This window comes from Seriola aureovittata, chromosome 9 (assembly GCF_021018895.1).
Source record: "Seriola aureovittata isolate HTS-2021-v1 ecotype China chromosome 9, ASM2101889v1, whole genome shotgun sequence".
Taxonomy (NCBI): Eukaryota; Metazoa; Chordata; class Actinopteri; order Carangiformes; family Carangidae; genus Seriola; species Seriola aureovittata.
The window spans coordinates 9,394,937-9,414,615 of record NC_079372.1 but is presented as its reverse complement, the minus strand read 5'-3'; the positions used below and the strand labels follow the sequence as shown (position 1 = coordinate 9,414,615).

General features: G+C 41.9%; 1 protein-coding gene across 1 annotated transcript in view; it reads right to left on the bottom strand.

Annotated features, from left to right (window-relative positions):
• The window catches only part of LOC130175161 (metabotropic glutamate receptor 7-like), a 60,755-nt gene extending 50,132 nt beyond the window's left edge, over positions 1 to 10,623 (bottom strand). Inside the window, exon 1 of the mRNA XM_056385466.1 lies at positions 9,072 to 10,623. Within this exon, the coding sequence (XP_056241441.1) occupies positions 9,072 to 9,575 (504 nt within the window). The 5' untranslated portion in view covers positions 9,576 to 10,623. The remainder of the gene's footprint in view (positions 1 to 9,071) is intronic.
• Positions 10,624 to 19,679: the final 9,056 nt, after the last annotated feature.

Here is a 19,679-nt window from a genome sequence, read left to right as displayed (position 1 = left end):
ACTCGTACAGCACTGCACATCCAGCCAGAGAAGAAATAAATAAAAAAAGCACACAAATACAGAGAAAATGAAATTGAAGCTAATGAAACTTAAGTTCCACTATTTCATTTTCACATGTAAAATCAACAGGTATTTTAGCATAACTACCCGAGGCCCATGCTGCACTCTAATAATTTAGTCTACCTATAAAGGTCCACATTGCGCAGGCTGATATAATGGTTATATATTACTATCTGCTGTTAGCAACCGTTCTGACGCACCCTCAGGCCCTGCTGTAATAACACAACTGAAGGACAAGGAATGAATCCCGATGACAGTTTATTATGTATCCTGTGAGAGAGCGCACTGGACCCTGACATCTCTGAGATACAAACAGCACACACGCACAAATGCCGTGACACACACACACACAAGCGCAGATGAATTTAACATGTTTTATGTGCACCGTTCACTTACCTTTAACGGTATGAAAATTTCAGAGCCTCACCGTATTTATCAGACAGCTAAAGCTATCAGTTACTTTACTGATGGAGATTTTACTCACAAAACATTTAAGCTTACAAAATATCATTTATTGTTACAGATCCAACTACCCAGCAAAATATAAGGTCATTAAAACTAGCTCCAGCTTGACCAGCTAAGACAGTAAAATGCTATGATTAATTACAGTGATGCATCAGTAATAATAATTCAATGACATTACACATAATAATATAAGATTCACAAGATTTTCTGCATGAGTAGTAGAATTTACTTGTAACGGAGTGCTTTTGTTTTTGTGCATCGTTGTATTGCTACTTCCAACACTGTCAGCCACTAAAGTTTCTACCACTAATCCAATACAGTGAAGGTCAAAGGAAAAATTTGTTTCATTTAAATCAACTGCAACATCTCTTTCAGAAACGATGTCAAACCGGGGCACATGAAACTAAAACGACTGTATCCGCATTTGGCTTCATACCACTAGAGGTAACTGAGAAAATATAAACACTATAGCCGAAGGACCGTTGTGTTTTCTCTTCGCTCTCTTGCAGCTCAAGCTGGCGTGCGCTGACTCTCTGTCTATTTCTTGCTGCTCTTCAGTGGCATGCCTATCTACATTAGAGCCCTCACATGGGCATGCAGTCTAAACACAGCCTCGTGCCTCCAGCCTCCAGGGACAGTAAGACAGCCATGTGAGCAGTGCACCTCCTGTCCCTTTAAAGTTGGCAGCATACTGAACAAAGTTTATTGTGTATTGTGTTCCATCGGTCTATTTGGACATATGTGGCTGTGGCCATTAACTGTGTGAGCTGTGTGATTTACACAATGTGCTGAACATGAACATGATAGCAATGTCGGTCTGACTGTTAGTTGGTTGTTCCACCGCTTTGGTCAAGATGGTTTTGCCATTAAACTGGAATATATTCAAACATTCATGATCCTCAGAGGATAAATCCTAATGACGGGTGATTCCATGACATTTCTTGATGCCAACATCACGTCAAAAAATTATATTCGGTTTATGACCAAATACCTGAAAAACTAATGATATTCCCATCAGCCTATAAACTATAATTTGTTTTTAGTGCTGATTAGCAAATGTCGCCTTATCTAGCTGCATGGTTATGGTCTAATTTCATAAGTGATGGAAAGTAACATAATCCATTAAGTATTACTATGATTATTGCTACTACTAGTTTTGTATTAAAATACACAAGCTTGAGATACTCTTCCACTTTATAGATCAACATTTCAGAGGAAAATATTGTACTTTTTACTTCACTACATATATCTGACAGCTAGTTTCCAATTACTTTACTCACAGCATGCTAACACGCTAAACTACAATGATAAGCATTAACATTATACCTTCGAAACATCTGCATGTTAACAATTTCATTATGAGCATTTTAGCAAACTGACAGCAGCGTTTAGCTTCAGCACCACTGTGCTGTAGGTAAAACCCCTCAGAACCACTAGTGTGACCACAGAGTCTTGTTACCAAAGGCTTCGGTTAACCATTATAACTAGCTTACTAACACGCTAAAATAAGATGGTGCACAAGGTAAACTGCTAAACATCATTGCGTTAGCATTACTGACATTAGCATTAGGCAAAGCACCACAAGTACAGTCTCTCAGAGCAGCTTGTGGTGTTGTGTTGATTCAGCAACACTTAAAGTTCCCCAATTCAGCATTTATAAACACTATATATAAACAAGTGGTTTACAGTACACAGTACATAATGTTATTCTTTGAAGATATAGACTCTTTAAGTCTTTATTAATGTACAGAATTTATCAGTTATAACATCTCCTATATGAAAACATATTCTATATAATTCCATTTTACTAAATTGTCATTGTCATCTGTTTATACACCTGTTTCTACTGATGGGTGCCCACAGGAGGAATTATAATATAATTATAAAAACCATAATTATATTAATATATTAATATAATAATATTGTTGATAAATACATTAATAAACATAGCTGTGTAGCTACATTTTAGTGTGTTATGAACTATTTATTAAATGTTTATGTACTGCTTATAAATTCTAAACTACGGGGACTTCAAATAAAGTGCTGGCCTTGTTTCCTTCAGCTTGCCCCATTTTCCTTAAAATGCAACATCTTTTATGTGCTAAGAGGGAATTCTCCCTGACAAGTAGATCCACAGGATTAGTCTGAATTGCAGTGTAATTTCTAAGGTGTCATGTGATTCCAGAGCTGGATGAGGAAAGTGACATGCTTCCTTTTGAAGCTGCAGCTTCTAAAAGCAGCCTTTTAACAAATTCACTAAACTCATTTACCAGGAACTGAGAAATCGTGAGAAGAAACCTAGTGAAAGCAGATCATATTTAAAAAGGCAAATTTCTTATCGATCTTTAAAAAACATTTTGTGTACAGGTTTTCTAAACAGACTTAGATGTTATTTACTCATACAGCACACAAGTCTACTATGGTTGAGTAACTTTGTAATTCATGTTGCATAGATCTCAGATCACTACAATGTGCCTTGTGCTAATGCATTTCAACTGGATCGTTTTCTACTGAAGCAACGGGGACATTTTTCCTTTTGGTAGGATGAGTGAGAGGCCGACCAGCAGCCAGCAGACACATCCTCATGATTCTCCACTCATCCCCGTAAGAGGATCGGACGTAATGGGGTTTCCTCTTCTCTCCCTCCTTCTGCTCACCAGATAAACTGCCGAAAACTTTCAGAAAAGTCTAAGAGTGCCATTTTTTTTTTTATAAATATATTTTATAGTCATATCGACAATAAGTTTTGACGGAACACCGGTGTGACCTCAATGTGAGTGAGGCTAAGCTTTTAAGCAGGTGCCCTCTTCACCCCTCCAGTGCAGTGGGAGAAAATGGGGTAATAACTTGACTGGGGGAGTCAAGCCAAGCAAACACCCCAAACCCTATGTATACTTGAGGGATGGCACAGCATTAAAGATGCTGCATCAATCAGCTATAAGGGGAGTCATTACGTGGAAACAAACTATAATATTTCTGGAAACAAATGACGGATGGAATCACAGTGTATTACCCCTGTTTTCATTGAGAAACATTTATTCATATAGCATGCTATTATGTAGCTGAATAATAAAGTGCACCATCCCCCCCAGGCCTTTGGGAATAGCCGAGACCTTAATATCAGACGTGCATGGTTTCTCATATTCTCCCCGTGGCAGGCTGCTGACCTAATGACCTCATGTCAGCACCAATGACAACTTGTCTGACACAGGGATATTTTATTCATTTTATTAATATTGCATCACTTGCTCACACTGCATCGTGTTTGTGTGCGTGAATATATACCTGCTCCACTGAACATGAGCCCAGCACCACTCCTCCACGACACTATTTCTCCCAAAAAGGGCAAAAGGGTGGAAAATTTGGAGAATCGGGGTATGAGGCAACATTCTCTCTGTGTGGTTATCAGTTTAATTATTGCCTTTGCAGGTCTGAATCCCAAACTGCTAGACACATTTTCCTGGAGTACAGTCCGTGCTCTGGGAACAGTTACCAGTAATACAATTCCATTTTACAAACACCCAAATTTAAATACAAAAACAATGTGCTATTTTTCTTTTCTTCTTTAATTCATTCATCCATTTCCGACATCAAATCTATGCATCGCTTATCGCTTCACAATATCAGCAGTTTTCAGTCGTGGTGCTGCTGCCATTCTGGATGCTACCTGCATCCTGCACTTCTAACACTATGTCCACACCAACATTTGCACACCATCATTTCACTAAGTCAGGTGAGACACAATTGCTGCTGGTCATGAATTGATCTTGTTCACTTCTCGCAGAGTTCAATCTGAGTGACCTCTGACCTGCGAAACAACGTGATTCACCGATGTCCAGCCAATTTGAAAGTGCAGGTGGGATTGACCTCTCCTTAAGTAAGTATTGATTGTTTGTATCCTTGTTTGTTTAACTGGATGCTTACTGCAGTAGAGGAAGACTCACGCTGTGTGGCTGGCAATGAGTGCAAAGACAGATATATAGAAAAAAATACTACAGTGTAAAGTAAATGATAAAAAAAAAAAAAAGGTGTAAAATTCTCAACTTGTGGAACGCTATTGTTAGCCTGTTAGCCATGCTAACACCTGCTGCTTTCACTTGTAACCCTGCCCATATAATTTCCTGTCCCACCTGCTTTTTGCCACAGTGTGTGGGTAAATTTTACCCTGCCAATTCTGATGTGACCGGGCCATAAGTCAGCGTCCGATTAAATGGCTGGACTAAAAACCTGCAGAGTTCTCATTGCCAAGGACTAAGAACGATAATCACTAGATTCACTAGAAAATCTGCATAAATGCGTCAGTGTAACTGATGACTCAATAACCCTTTAAAGTCTGTCAGGCAATTTTGTGAATAGCATGTCATTAGACCATGACAGAAACAAAGTGCCTATACGTGTGAACTATTTTGAAAGTCCACCTTCTTTTGGAGAGTTTTGTGTTCAACATGCTACAAGAAATTGTATATGCCTATTAAAAAAAAAAAGCAGATCCCAATTCTTCTTTCATTCTACACAGACAATCAACCACAAACTGTCTCCCTGAGCTACTCCTGTACTCTACTGTTGAAGTGATATTCACATCATTTATTTGATATTCACATGGCTATCATGGTTATTCCTAGTAATTCACTGATTGGGCATATTGTCCTCACATGTACAGTGTATTATGAATGATCAAATGTACAGCTGATGTGCTCACACCCCCAATTTAACTTGACAAATATCAGTTATGGTCAAAATATTTCTACTATTCTACTGATGATAAACAGAATCATCATAATATTTAAATTCTTTGCATAAAATAATATAATAATATTATTTGGTTTTAGTGGCTTTCAAATGAGTAGAGTTATGTGTTAACAAAGAGCCAAAGCCTTAGTTTTGAGAGAACATTACTTTCTTATCCATGTTTCAGATTTCTGTCATAAAGTTATAAAGCACTGAATGGGGCCTTTGTGTCACACTCTGAATAAAAGCCAATTAGCAAGTGATGGAGAGAAACTACGAGACCGAAGACCACTGGTGTGTATCGTGAAATATCAAGACACTTGTGTTTTCATTCCTTTAGCAACGGTAATGGAGCTCTCTGTCTCTATACTGTATGTGAGTGTGTGTACATTTAACTACTCATATGCTGCACACTTGACATATCAACCGTGTCTCCTGAGATAGTGCTGAATACATTGCTAGAGATGTGACTAATTGACCTGCACCGCTTCATGCATCTATGTACAAATGGCAACCGTGTTTAGAAAAGCAGACACATTTAACCTCTGACATTTGGTATCACTTGCAGAGCTTGTTATGTGACACACACACAAACAAACACACACACACACACACACACACACACACACACACACACACACCCTTCATATTCCTTCAGTGTCCGTCATTACCACTGTCAGCTGAATAGATCACACTGCAAGGCTTCAATCTCCCTCAAATCAATCACAGAGATGATTCTGTGAAAAAAAGAGAGATAAAAAGCCGACCGGAGCCTGTCAGGGCTATGAGTGTGGAGGATGTCAATGCCTCACTTAGACAGCTAGTCTGAAGGGGCCGCTTCCCCAGACAGGAGGACAAGACGGAGTTCACCTGCATTCAATACAAAGTTTTGCCTTGGTCTTCGAGAGAAGAGATGCGATGGAGAATAGCGAGCTGCACTCCCTGGTGTAAATGTCATCTGGATAAAAATCAATTTCATGATTCATTCAAGAGGCCAGGACTTACAAATGGACAAAGTTGCCCTGTCTTTTCAACTAGAGAGTCGTCCTCCCCGAGAATGACTGGATGCAGAGGGTAAGGATTGGATGATTTTTCAAAAGGTGCACAACATCATAGCTCCTGGTAACAATCCAAAAGTTTGGCTGATTGATTTTTTTTCTCCTGTGGCATTGTTGCTTCTCATTTCCAACACAGCATGAAAGGCAGCGAAATAAAAACATCTTAGCAGCAAATCGGCCTCACCATGGCAACAGTATTGATCAACCCTCCTGGGTCCCCAGAAAAATCTATCCCTCATGTCAATTTCCCAGCATTAACAGTTCAGCAGCTACTCATGTCCTGAATAGACAGCCATGATATTTAGCGTCTGGCAATAAAATCTACAATCACTATTTAGCTTCCCTGATGATTCATTTATCGCAGAGGTGAAACATAAAATGACCTGATTAGATTCACTGAGAACAAAGTGGGAAGTAGGCTAGGAGGACAGCTCCGGGAGAGGTCATTGTTTCTAGGCTTGAAGTGCAGAAAATTTTACTTCAAAGTCCATCAGATTGCTCAGTTATGGAGCATATCCAATAATCAACTATAATCTGTATCAGCCAGGACAAGAAACTGAACGCTCTGTATGGGGCCCAATTGATGTTGCTTTCTCTTTGATTTGAGAAAAAATAATCAGCTTTGGTTCTTTAATCATATCTGAACAGGTGTTCTCTCAAGCTCTTGATGCTTTTGACTGGAACCGTTTGATACTTGATGGATTGCAGTTGAAAACAATCTCAGAAACTTGAAATTGCTACCCCACACTAATCTAATGCTGTAAGACTAATGCGAGTAAATTAGCTGGGAGCTCTCACTTCTGGTATGTATTGATTATACGGTATCATGTGGCTTCACATTTAATGGGGGGGGGTGTTGCTGTTGAAGGGCAAACAGGTTCGGAGGAAGACTGAATGTATCTTCTCTCAGGTGTGCAGATTTGACTGTGGTGATTAGATCCACCTTTCTGACATCACTATGGGGAAATGAGGAGAAACATAGAGTGACGGATGGAGCTGCATGACAACTGCTGTCAGATTCCTCAAGCTTGATTGGCTTAAACGCCTGAGCTCCAGTGCAACATCACATGTGGACTACACCTACACTCCCACAGCTTGACACTTACAGACACACTGGTACACCTGTTGTAAGGAGGAAAGAGGAGAGGGGATTATGAAATTATCTCTCTCTCTCTCTCTCTCTCTCTCTCTATCTCTCTCTCTCTCCCCCTAAACCCTGTAAACTTCACAAATGCAAACATGGCTGCTTGGGAGAAGAAGAAAAAAAAAAGGACGACTTACAACTCTCACATTCTGCAACAAAATACAGAATGTAGTGAGGACGTTTCAAAGCATAACTGGAGGGCTTTACTAACTTGGTATAATAAAAATTTAATCTGTTAACTCTGCCTGCAAAGAGTGAATAGGAAGCACAGCCAGGCTGAAGGTTGCGGTGAGGACAGTCAGTCTAATTGTCCAGCCAGTGGAGCCACAAAACTCCAGAGGATGGCTGCTGTGAAAAAAAAAAAAAAATCATGCGTAAGTGTGTGTGTGTGAGAAAAGAAAAGGAAGAGAAAGGAGGACGGGTGGGGGCTAAAAGCGTGTTAAGTATTTTTATGGTTTTACAGTTGCAGTTAAACAGCTACTTACAGCCAGGCCCATAGTTTGTCTAATTGAACTGGAACAAAACGACAAGACGGTGAATTACAATCTGCAACCACAAACCATTAGCGCCAACACTGCAGCTCAGGTGATCCTCCTTGGGTTTAACGCCGCTCTCCTCACACCAGTACATAAGTCTGCGCATTTGCAAAACAAGCATCCACATGGTATTTCAAGTAATTAGATATTTTGCTATGGAGATGTGTTTTAAATAATTAATCTGCTGTATTGGTGCCCTGCTGTGTTTCCCACTCCACTGCAGCACCAGCAGTGGGCCAACTCTATTAGCTGACTCTCAGCCAACAGGAACAGAGATGTGTTGCCATCAACCCAAGCTAACTCATTTTGAAATTAGGGGTGCAAATTTATTTCATTCACTTTGCAGCTATTGAGCTCAATTAGGGTGCAGAGAATTTGAAACAGGCCAATTTTGTTGAGGGGGCCCCCCTGTAGAAATACACTGCAAAAGCAAGCCACCTCAACCATGAATCAAGGCTTTCAGGTTCAAAACAATTCATAAGAAACACCTACGGTCTTTCCCCTACAAGAGCCTCATACGATCATGTGTAATCACATGAAGCAGGCCTGTTATTCTCAGAAGGGGGTTGTTGAGTTTGGGTGTGATTGTGTCAGGCTGTCAGTGCCCACTCATCCAGACTCCGGAGTGAGACTGGAACAGACGGGAGCTGTTCTTTCAGCACCACCGGGGACAAGCAACAGCACTCTCAGCTGTCTCATCCACACAGTGTAGTGGAGGGGAAAACCACCCAAACTCTCTCTTCCCCGTCCTTTTGATCCTATATTTCAAGATAGGGAGAAGTCTAAGTGAGAACTGATCCTAACATTCAATGGATTGGAAATTTAAAAACAGCAGATTTCTTTTTTTTTTGTTGTTGTTGTTAGTATCAAAATCTTTTTCCCTCAGGAGATACGGTTTTCAGTTGTTTATCACTCATGGCATCCCTTTTCATCTGCTTCCCGTTACTGGGTGGGTAACAAAGAGGAGGCGCATCACTTTCACGCTTCCCTAAAAAGCTGATTAATACAAAAAAAAAAAGCTGGAACACACTGGTGACTAGACTGTTCCCACAAAACTATTGCACACGCTCGAAGACTTGCCTGAAAGAGGCGTAGGATGTTGGCAACCATAATCGATACTGAACTCGCCGAGGCTCCGATGACTCCCACCACTTTTTCAGGCTTGACAAACACCGGTGGCTCCCCGTTAGTGCACCTCACGTCGGAGGTGTCCTTCGTGATCAGGGCTTGGACGAAAGTTAAAGATTGCTCCAGCGCGTAGGTATCCCTCGAACAAGTGTCCAGCACCCGGGCGCCTAAGGTAATGTTGGGTAGGAGTTGCTCGTCCTGGTTTATTTGGTCTAAAGCGTACATCATGGCCTCAAGCCGCTGGATGCCGTTCTCCTTTTTGAGGTCACCGCACGGTGTGCCGTCGGCCCCTCTGGCGTGCACAGGGAAGAGTCCGCCGAGGGTCAGGTGCCCCTCAGTCCGTATTGAATGGGGTGCATACGTCTCCTGAGGCAGCGCGAAATCTACCACAGTCCTCATGAGCCAGAACACTCTCCATACAGAGCTCAGCCTCACGCACACCCCGGGACGAGCCATGGTCAACTTTTAGGAAGGATGGAGTCTGCAATCCGCCGACGATAGAACCAGAGAGGCAGAGAAGTTTGTTAACACGAATCCATCCTTGTCACCAGGGAGGAGATTCAACAAGCTGAAGGGCTGGAGAACCAAGACGCTCTAGATGGCTCAGACAAACTGCACCCATCGCTTTGCAGCCGGGAGTGAGCGGTGCAGCTTGTTGAATAGTGAAGCCTCTGACGGTAATTCAGTGCCCTCGGAAAGAGAGGGTACATCCATTAGTCAGGAAATATCAGTAAAAGAACAGAAACAGCCGCCACAGATGAATTGGCCTAATTTTGTCCATTTATGCTAAATCCAAAGCGCGAGTGGAAACACAGAGAAGTCGCTGCTAATAACTAACATATCTTCACAACCTGAAGCGGCAATTCTACCGAATAAGATAACAAAAATGAATTGAGGAATGATCTCTGAAAACCAACAGCTCACTTAAATGTTAGGACCGGCAGAAGTGGGAGACATTCTTCTCGCTCAGACCAACTCCACGGGAGAGCAGGGATGGCTCGGTCGGCTGTGGTGTATGTCTCCCAGGGGTGCATATCATCTCCACAGTCCACAAAAAAAAAATAGAAAGAAAGAAAGAAGGAGGAAAAAGGCGTCTAGCCTGAGCTGTAATGTGCGTTCACTGAGCAGAGGACTGAGGAAATCCAGCTAATTAAAGCCTCGGCTCTTTCTGTCTCCGCAACCGGTCGCATTTATACAAAATGAATGAGTCACAGCGAGGGATTCACTGTGTGCGCCGAGTTTTCAGCCCCCTTTCCTTGCGAGACGTCATTCAGCTGGCTGGAAAAAAAAAAGAAAAAAAAAAGTACCATCACTTCATGGCAGGAAGTTGCCGCTCAGTGTCTTCAGACACCAGTTCAGCGAGAAGGTAAACAAGAGGAACAAATGCTTTCATTGACTTGATAGTAAGACAATTGTTCCTGTGAGTGCGCGCCGCATCTCAGCATTCATAATCTCTTTCTCTCGCTGCGTCCCCTCCCTCCTTTATCTCCCACCTCCCCTTCAAACACACACACACACACACACACACACACACACACACACACACACACACACACACACACACACACACACACACACACACAAAGAAAGTCTGAGTGTTTTTTCTCTCCCTGTTTTCTTTTGATGCTGACGGTGGCAGGCATGAGACGCATATCTGTGGCATTATGAAAACACGACAGCGCTGCAGGTATGGAGGGCTTCACTAAAAAGTGCCTTTCCTTTCCTGAAATAGTTTTGGATTCATTACTGATGCACCTTTAAAAACGGAACAGAGAGGAAGGGGGGGGGGGGGGGTAGAGAGAGAGGGAGGGAGGGAGGAAGAGAGGAGAACAGACACGTTTGGAGGGGTCCAGGCTGGTCTCCCAGGCAACCCTTCTTCAGAAGACACTCCTGATTCATCCTGTGCCCCCACCCCCCACCCCCACAGCACGCGCATTGGCACGCAGACCGGTGAGAATTAACCACACCTTTAGGAGCCCTCACATCTTAACAAAACACTATCATCACCAAAGTATTTAACTGCACAGATGGTGCTTTTACAAACAAGTGAGATTATGATAATTTGCTTTTTTGGGGGAACGCATTAGCCTGGGACTCACTTGGCAATATGTGGCATTAATTACAAAAAGGGAGTTTCTGTGCGTAATTCAAAGTAAATCTCATATTCAAATGAATTCATTGTCAGGCTCTACTAATGACTGCTGTGAGTTACAGTGTGAGAAAAGGTGCCCACTGAGCACTTTGTAGATAGGCTACATAATTCATGCACGAGCCTTCGTTTTCAACTGACCACTTTTAGACCAGCCACCACACATCCAACAATAGCAGCTGCTGCTGCTGCTGCTGAAAAAAAATCACAGCAGTACTGTGGGAAACAGTCAAACAGGAAACAGTAAATGGATTATAGGATAAGTCAGTTAGGTGTTTGATCACTGAGCAATAAACAGCCTCAGAGTTGCTTTATCGAGAAAATGATTATGAGGCATAGAATCCCATTTTATGAACATGTTCGTTCCATTCGTTTCTGTTCAATTAAAAGATTAGAAAAGGCAATGTAGCTCTTATTGAAACATGTCCTATTGACATTACAGGCTTGGATGGACAAATTTCTAATTAATTAAGTTGAATAGAGATTAATTCAAGCCTAATCCTGCCATGTAGTGTGTTTATCTCCATTAGCCGCACTGATTGCTTGAATATCTTTCAACAAGCAAATCGTGCATTTCCAACTTGGAGGGACAATAAGGTTCTGGGTGCAAATACTGTACACTGGGGCCAGAATTCATGAGATGCACCAAAACTATATTTAAGGAAAGTGTGTGGGAACTGCTGGGAAGAGACTGCTGAGGAGAGAAATGAGGGATGTGAAAGGAGAGGGAGGCAGATGGCCTCCTCCAGTGTGAGCACACTGAGATAGGCAGGCAGGCCTGGAAAAATGCAGCAATAGCCCCAACAAATGACACCCAGAGAGACTGGTGTCGCAACGCACAACACTAATTCCACTGCCCGGACTCTGCGGTGAGAGCCTGACTCCCACTTACACTGTCAACGGAAAGGTTACTTTTGAAAAATGGGGCCCTCACCGTGATTTAATTCACTGACTAACCCCAAGAAGAGGGCCCTTTCCCCCGGGGAGGCTGTGTGATTTAGACTGAGATTACACTTCGGCTTGGATCTTCTCTCTTTCTCCTTTCTCACATGTTCACACACACAGACACACACATACACTTGGACAAATTCCATTTCAATTTCATGATGAAAAGTAGGAAGCAACAAGTAAGGAGGAGTGAGAATGTATCTTGGAAGAGGTTTCTGTTCAATATATAGCTGACCGACCAAACAAACACAGCCATGGTTTCCATATGCCAGGGGAGCACTACATTTCAGTGCATCACACCGGATAAATTATGGGCTCAGATGAGAAACCAGCGCTTTTGTTTCAAGCATTCAATAACATGTCTGCTCGATGCAGTCTTCCTCAAGTCAATTACAGGGCTGGCACTGTGTGCTCCTTTAAAGAACGACAAATCAAACAACAATAAAAAGTCAACCTTCAAGACAAGAGGCAATAAGGTTTCCTTTTGGGCTGACACTAGGCACAATGGGGTCTGTCTGTCACATTAATTAACCTGGAAACCGCTTTAATTCCCAGACTCAAATGAAAGGGCCATCGTTTCCACAGGAAAGAAATACCTCCAGAACAGGAGGTAATTGCATGTCGAGGTGATTTGTTTGAAAGCACACAGGCCACCAGCCTGTTTGGAGTCATGCATATTCTGTGAGGGGTGAGGTGTTAATGTTAGATCAATGTAGGGGCAATGTTAGATTAGCAACATGAAGGTCACTGAGCTGCTGGGCCCCCATGTCTCATTTTGTACCATCTGCTTTGGAATAATAAAATCAGACTACCTATGCTTTTCTTTATCACTGTAAGCAGAATAAGTGAGGAGAAAAAAAACAAAAAAACAAAAAACAACATATTGTAATTCTACAGGCACGCTGTATGAGAAGACAAATTCTTACCTCTTCTGCTGTTTATGCCAAAGACAAAGCAGGTGCACTGCGGCTAGGACGATAGACTCTCCACGCTCTCAATTATGACTGTAATCCATCTGTCATACCTGCTCCCTTCTAATTATGTCTCTGTAAAGCTGCTGCTGTGGGCTGAGTAACCATTCACACTCTGAAATGTGAAAGATAGACAGATAATGCACAAGTGACCACTGGAATACATATCTGCAGCGGGTAGTGTGGTAACGAGAGCTTTTTCTCCCCGGGCTATCTTTCAAACTCACGGGTTATATGACAACGAGCCTGCTTAGCTGGTTATACAGAGATGTGGGCTTAGAGACCAGTAAAATTTAAAGTGAGAGGAAAAAAAAGATACCCACAAGAATATTAACCCGCGACTGCTGCTATTTCTCTTTCTTCCAGATGTGAAAAGTACCTGCTCCTGATTGGGAGCCAGCCTGGTAGCGATAATGATCAGAGGGATTATATGTGGCAGTAATGGACACAAAGGTGCTGACCTCCCACCCACACAGTCCTGCAATCTTCCAGAGGCCCTATTAGTGGGTGACTGTGCCTTTGTTTTGATGGCGAACCACATGGTCCGCTGGGTTTACGTGATAAGTGGGTGCAGCTGTGTTAGTTAGCCAGGAGGACTTTAGCCACAAATTTGATTGCAATAGCGAATGCCTCTTGCCTTGTGTCTGTTAATTAGTCGACCTTCTGAGCAGCTCTGGACCTCTATGATTTATTTTTTCACAAGTGTCTTCATGGTACATTGTGATGGACGAGATTTTATCCACAGTCTTTGCGGATGACTCATGACAATCCCTCTCCCTGTGTTTATGTGTGGGTGGGGGTGATGTGACATGCCTGTGTGAGGATAGAGAGGCAGGTGGAGATGGTCCGACTACTTTTAATGACTATATCTGTCAAAAGAAAAAGTATTTGCTCTGATGAATAAATTATATTTTCACTGCAAATCATTGTTTTGTTGGTAACATTTTACAACAGGATACAATGGTAGTTATTAGTAATTGCAGATGAGCAACAGATTCTGGAACTAAATGAAGAATTAAAAATCAATAACAAGTAGTCCCTGAATATTTCCAGGAAAACACATAAAATAATACTTTTGGGCAAACTTCAAGACTATGTTAAAGGAATAGGTTGACATGTTTATTTCCTTTCTTGCAGAGAGTTAGACGAGGAGATCAACACTACACTCATGTCTGTAGCGCTATATATGAAACTACAGCTAGGGGCCCGTTAGCTTAGCTTAGCATAAAGACTGGAAAGGGGGAAGCAGCTACCATGAGTCTGTCAACAATCAGACTACCAGCACCTCCAAAAAGCTCATTAATTAAAATGTTATATCTCGTTTGTTTAGTCCATACAAAAACAAAAGTGCAACAACGACTTGTTTAAGTTTTAAGAGCCCGACGTTTTTTTGTCTGTGTGCAGTAACTTCCTGGTGACTTCTCATCACCATGAGGTTGCAAGGGAACCAGCAGAGACTCCAGTACACTCGGCTTATATAGAGAGGTGTCAAGCGGCAAGAGAGCAGGTAAGCAAATTGGTATTGGTATTTGTGGTCTCTGTAGTATCACCACTGAAAGGGACAAAAAGCTTTAATTTAGTTTTCAGTGTTAGGCATTGATTTTCTCATCTAACTTTCAGCAAGAAAGCAAATGAGATGCATTGCCCAAAATGCTGAACTACTCCTTTAATGACATCATAAGTCATGATTAATTCCTTGATATCTGTGGATCAACATACTGACAGCTTTCTTAATGAGTAGTTCCTGACTAACTCTGGATCAGCTGCTGTGCAACACAAAAATAAAAATTACTCATTGATTCTAATGGTTACTATATTTGTGCTCCCTTAAGTAAAGTGATGAATCGCACTGCGTATCTGCATGTTTCTCAACGTGATGAGTTGCTTATCACTACTTTATCACTTCTGTCTCCTCCAGAGCAAAGTAAAATATTATCATGTTTACTGGGACTTCATTGTTAATTCTTTTACAACCAACCAGAGACAGAATTTTGGAATAAGAGAAAATCTGCTCAGTGATAAACATCAGTACAATGTGTGCAGCTCAACAGTTTGGCTCAACGATTACCATTTTTATTCAACAATGGCTTGTCCTTGTTTTGAATTGATTTCTGCCCCTCGTTGTAAAGATTGTCCAGCAATAAAGAAATTTTGAAAAGTACAGACTGTGGTTCCAAACGTATTGTGGCGCTGCACTTGTGATGTGACACTTCCAATCTCAGCAAACTACAAGCCTTCTCTCTCTCTCTCTCCCCCTCTCCCCCTCTCTCCCTCCTCCTCCTCCTCCTCAGCTGAGACCCTTCCGAACTCAAAAAGAGGCACCAGTGCCAAATGTCAGCATGTTTAAAATGCACCAATTTGGGCAGATTAAAACCATCTTCATGTTAATGAAGACGCTAACGCTGAGACACTGCACATACTGCACTGCAGATGGACATCATAACCTCATCATCCCTTTCACTTTGGAAGGCGAGCCTCACAGTTTGTTATTCATTTCAATTTATGTCTTGGCAGCTGGTCACATACCACCACCACACTGAGTTGGTTTATATATTTGCATTGCACAAGCCTCACTTCAAACTATTTCATTTTTCTAAAGTAACTGTATTATTGCAACACAAATGAGCTCAATTCCTCCATTTTTCAGATGAACTTTACATTTGAAAAAATATATTTTTGTTGTTGAAACTGTGTGACTGGATTATGCCTCTGCTTCTTGAATTAACTGCAGTGCTGTTTGTGTTGCAAATAACATATTTTTTTCATCTTACACAGCTCATTACCATATGGAGCTGCTAGCGAGGACTGTGGTGGAGGGCAGGCCTACTTATTTCTGCTAAGTGCCCCTGCAGTCTTTACCAGAGTTTGAAAAGCATATACAAAAAGGTACACACATACACGCACACACACATTTTGAACAAGAATTTGCTTAGCTTGACTGCTGTGCAATTCATCATGCACATGAATTAATCTCTCTCACTCATTAGGTGGAAAGCTGTTACAAATTACTGCACATAGCTATCACATAAGGTGGAACAATAAATCACTGTGTTCATGTATAAAAGCCATCCACTTGAATCGACACTTATGGCTGCTGCCTCCTACGCTGTTCATCACCTCCTTTAGCTGAAGGCTGTACACAATTAAAAGAGGTTCAAGTTAAACCGCTCCCCACTTTGACCATGTGCGAGCCTGAGGAGTGCGCAGTCTGACAATAATCCCCTGGGTTTATCTGTTCAGTGAGCTCAGTGCTTCCAACGGTCCCGCAGTATCCCTCCTGTCTCTCAGCTTCGGTCTGTCTCCCTTTAGACTCCCCATGGCCCAGTGGTCCCAGAGGAGCATTGTGGCTAGAATTAAGGGTCACAAAAGCCACCTTTTCCCCAGGGGCTCTCCACTGTCAGCACACTGGGTGCCTTTTGGAGTCATCCCAGCTGATCTCTCGCATTTATAAAAAGGGGGAGATTCAAGGAGAGGAAATGCATATATTCACGCAAAGCTGCCTACTGGGTTACAATAACCGTGGCTAGCTTTTGGATGCACAATGGAGGCGAAAGGTCAAGTCAGGGTGCCTATCCCCGAGTGACATCTCCGGCTGAGGAATCATGGCTCAAAGTGAAAGAGAATAACGGGGAGCACACTGTGTTTACAGAGTTTGGAGGGAGGAATGATTGTGTATTGTAACATTTAATGGGTGCCCGACAGTGTCGAGTGAAAGCAAGTCCTGTCGACACACAGGGCCGAGCACAATACAGACAGAGCAGAATGGGAGTTCTTATGGTTGCTCGGGGATTGAATAAAGCCCAGTTCAATTGCTACATATCACGTTTTGTTACATGGCTCCCGACAATTCCTCATATTTCATCCGTGGAGCTGGCAATGGGCGTTTTATATCCTTCCTATTTCCTCCACCTTTCAGCTCGCTTTAAGCTCCTCCATGTCATGAGGGTTTTTTTTCCTTTTGGAATTTCTCCCTTTTTGCTTTCAAGCTGAAAATCAAATCTATAAATCAAAGGCAATGGGAGAAAGACACGGGAACTGAAGGACATTTAAATCCTTTCAGAGTTCCCAAAGCTTCAGAGAGCGAAATAAACAGGAAATTAAAATGGAGCTAGAAACGGTAGCAATCCTTCTTTTCAGGGGATTGAAACCAGGTGCATTTCTTAATGCTTCTTCCTGCTTTATATTCTGTTCTGTCGGGAATGGATCCTCCTCTCCCTTATTAATTTCCTTGAAAAAGGAAAAGAATTACAGTCTTTGAAAAATGCTAAAAATGCCAAAGATTTCATGACAGTTTCTTTTTGTTAAATTGTTTTCTGAGATTTTTTTGTCTCCTGAGTCAGCGAAAGAGGTTGTCATGCTTAATGTGCAAAAAAAAAAAACTTCCAGTGCCAAGGTGCTCTTAAACTGTCTTTCATCAGGCTGAACGTAGCCTGCAACTGTGTCTGCTCACCTGGCTGTGTGTTTTACAGAAATGTTGCTGCTGAACACAGTTGCATGGCTGACCTTCAGACTGAACTCAATTTGCATAAAAGCATATGATTAGATAAGGTGCAACCACCACTGAGAAAACACATTGGTTCACACTTGACAAGCACTGACCACATCCACGAGTGGGTGAATAACCACAGTTTACCAGTGACGGAACAAAGTTTGGTAACAAGAGTCTGCAGCCACGTTAGAGGCTCCGAGAGGCTGGACGGGGACGCAGCGTTGTTTTGAGCTGAATGCTCACGTCAGCCAGCTAACAAGTTCACAGTAACAATGCTAACATGCTGCTGTTAAGTTTATGTCAACCATCTTAGTCCAGTGTGTTAGCATGCTAACACTAGCATGCACCAAATGCAAAGTACAGCTTAGGCTGATGGGAATGCTATTAGTTTTTCAAGTATCTCATTATAAACCAAAGTATAGGTGGAATTAAAATTCTGATCATAGGATGGCACCAGATGAAAAGTTAAAAGGGATCAAAGTTATTACAATTCATCATAAGGGGAACATGAATTAATGAACAACATTTCATGGCAACTCATCCAGTAGTTGTTGAGAAGTCCCGCTAAAAAAAACACAAAAGTCAACCCTGTGGAGGTGCTAGAGGTAAATCCAGGGGATTACCAAAGTAAGTAGGCTAAATCCTCTGGGGGTCATGAGTGTTTCTACAAAATTTCATGGCAAACCATCCAAAAGATGTTGAGATATTTCAGTTTGGATCAAAGTGGTGGGCCAACTGACAGACACTGCCAACCCTACAGCAGCTGCTAGTGTGGCTAAAAGAGGAACATCCCTTTAAGCAAATTAATAATCAGGAAAAATGGAGCTCAATCAAAGAAAATTAATTTAAAAAGAAGAAAAAAAGTCAAATTGTCTTTAGACTTTATAATCCTATCCAAGAGTCTGGATCCAAATGAGTCTTTGTAGACAAATCAAAGAAAATAATGTTTTTCCTCTCAGAGAGGCGTTCAACAGAATACACACAGACATTTAGTTGAAAGCTGACAATGACAAATTCAGATGGAATACATGACTCTCACTCCTACATCTGTGTAGAAAATGAGAGGCTATCACAGGCAAACACTATGAGTCATGTAATTCTTCACAGCCTCTTTGCAGAATTTTAATTAAAGCTAAGCCTAATGCCTACACATACATCACACCCTCTGTGATCACCTAAGTAATACTATTGATTAACATCCTATAGATCTTTTCACGCAATGTCAAAACTGGTGTTGATATCGAACATTAATTTCAGGCAACATTTCTTAATCAAAGAAGGGCCAGGAGCTCAACGCTGCGCAAACACAAATAGATCTACTGCTTGTGGTGCATAGATCAATATTTTTTCTTCATTGTGTTGACTTGATGTGTGAACGGGAAATCTGAAGCGCAAACATAATCACATCAAAATGACAACCGTATGAAAAATTATATGTCTGCTTCTTTCCTTCAAAAAAACTCCTATACAATAAATTGCACGCCATCAAGCCGAGGTTATAAATCACGGCACTCTGAGGCAAAGGCAGGAATGAGAGGCATGCTTTCCTTTTAAGTGGAGGCTTACAATTGAACCTCAGGCACTAGAGTCCATAAATCGCAGCATCAATTATTAACCCAAATCTGTTTTAATGTGCCAAAAGAAACCCCAGTGGGCAAGCTAATGTAACTAGCAGGAAACGAGGAGAACAGATAAAATGACCAGTGTGGCCAGAGTCGGCCCCTTTTTACGTCTGAGCTGGCCTAGAGTGCAGGAAAGCATCAAGCACGAGTCCATCCTGTCAGACTTTAGGGGCCATCAGGAGCCATATTAGCAGCTAAATAATAGAGAATTCCATTCATTTGAGAGGGGAAATACGATGGTAGATTGGGCCTTGAGGACATAATTGATGAAGGCCTCAAAGCAGCAGCGTCCCCTGTCCGCTCTCAGGATGCTTTTAAAAAACATGCATGTCGAAGATCACAAGGTGATACAAGAGATTTGAAAGTGCACTGAGAGCAAGC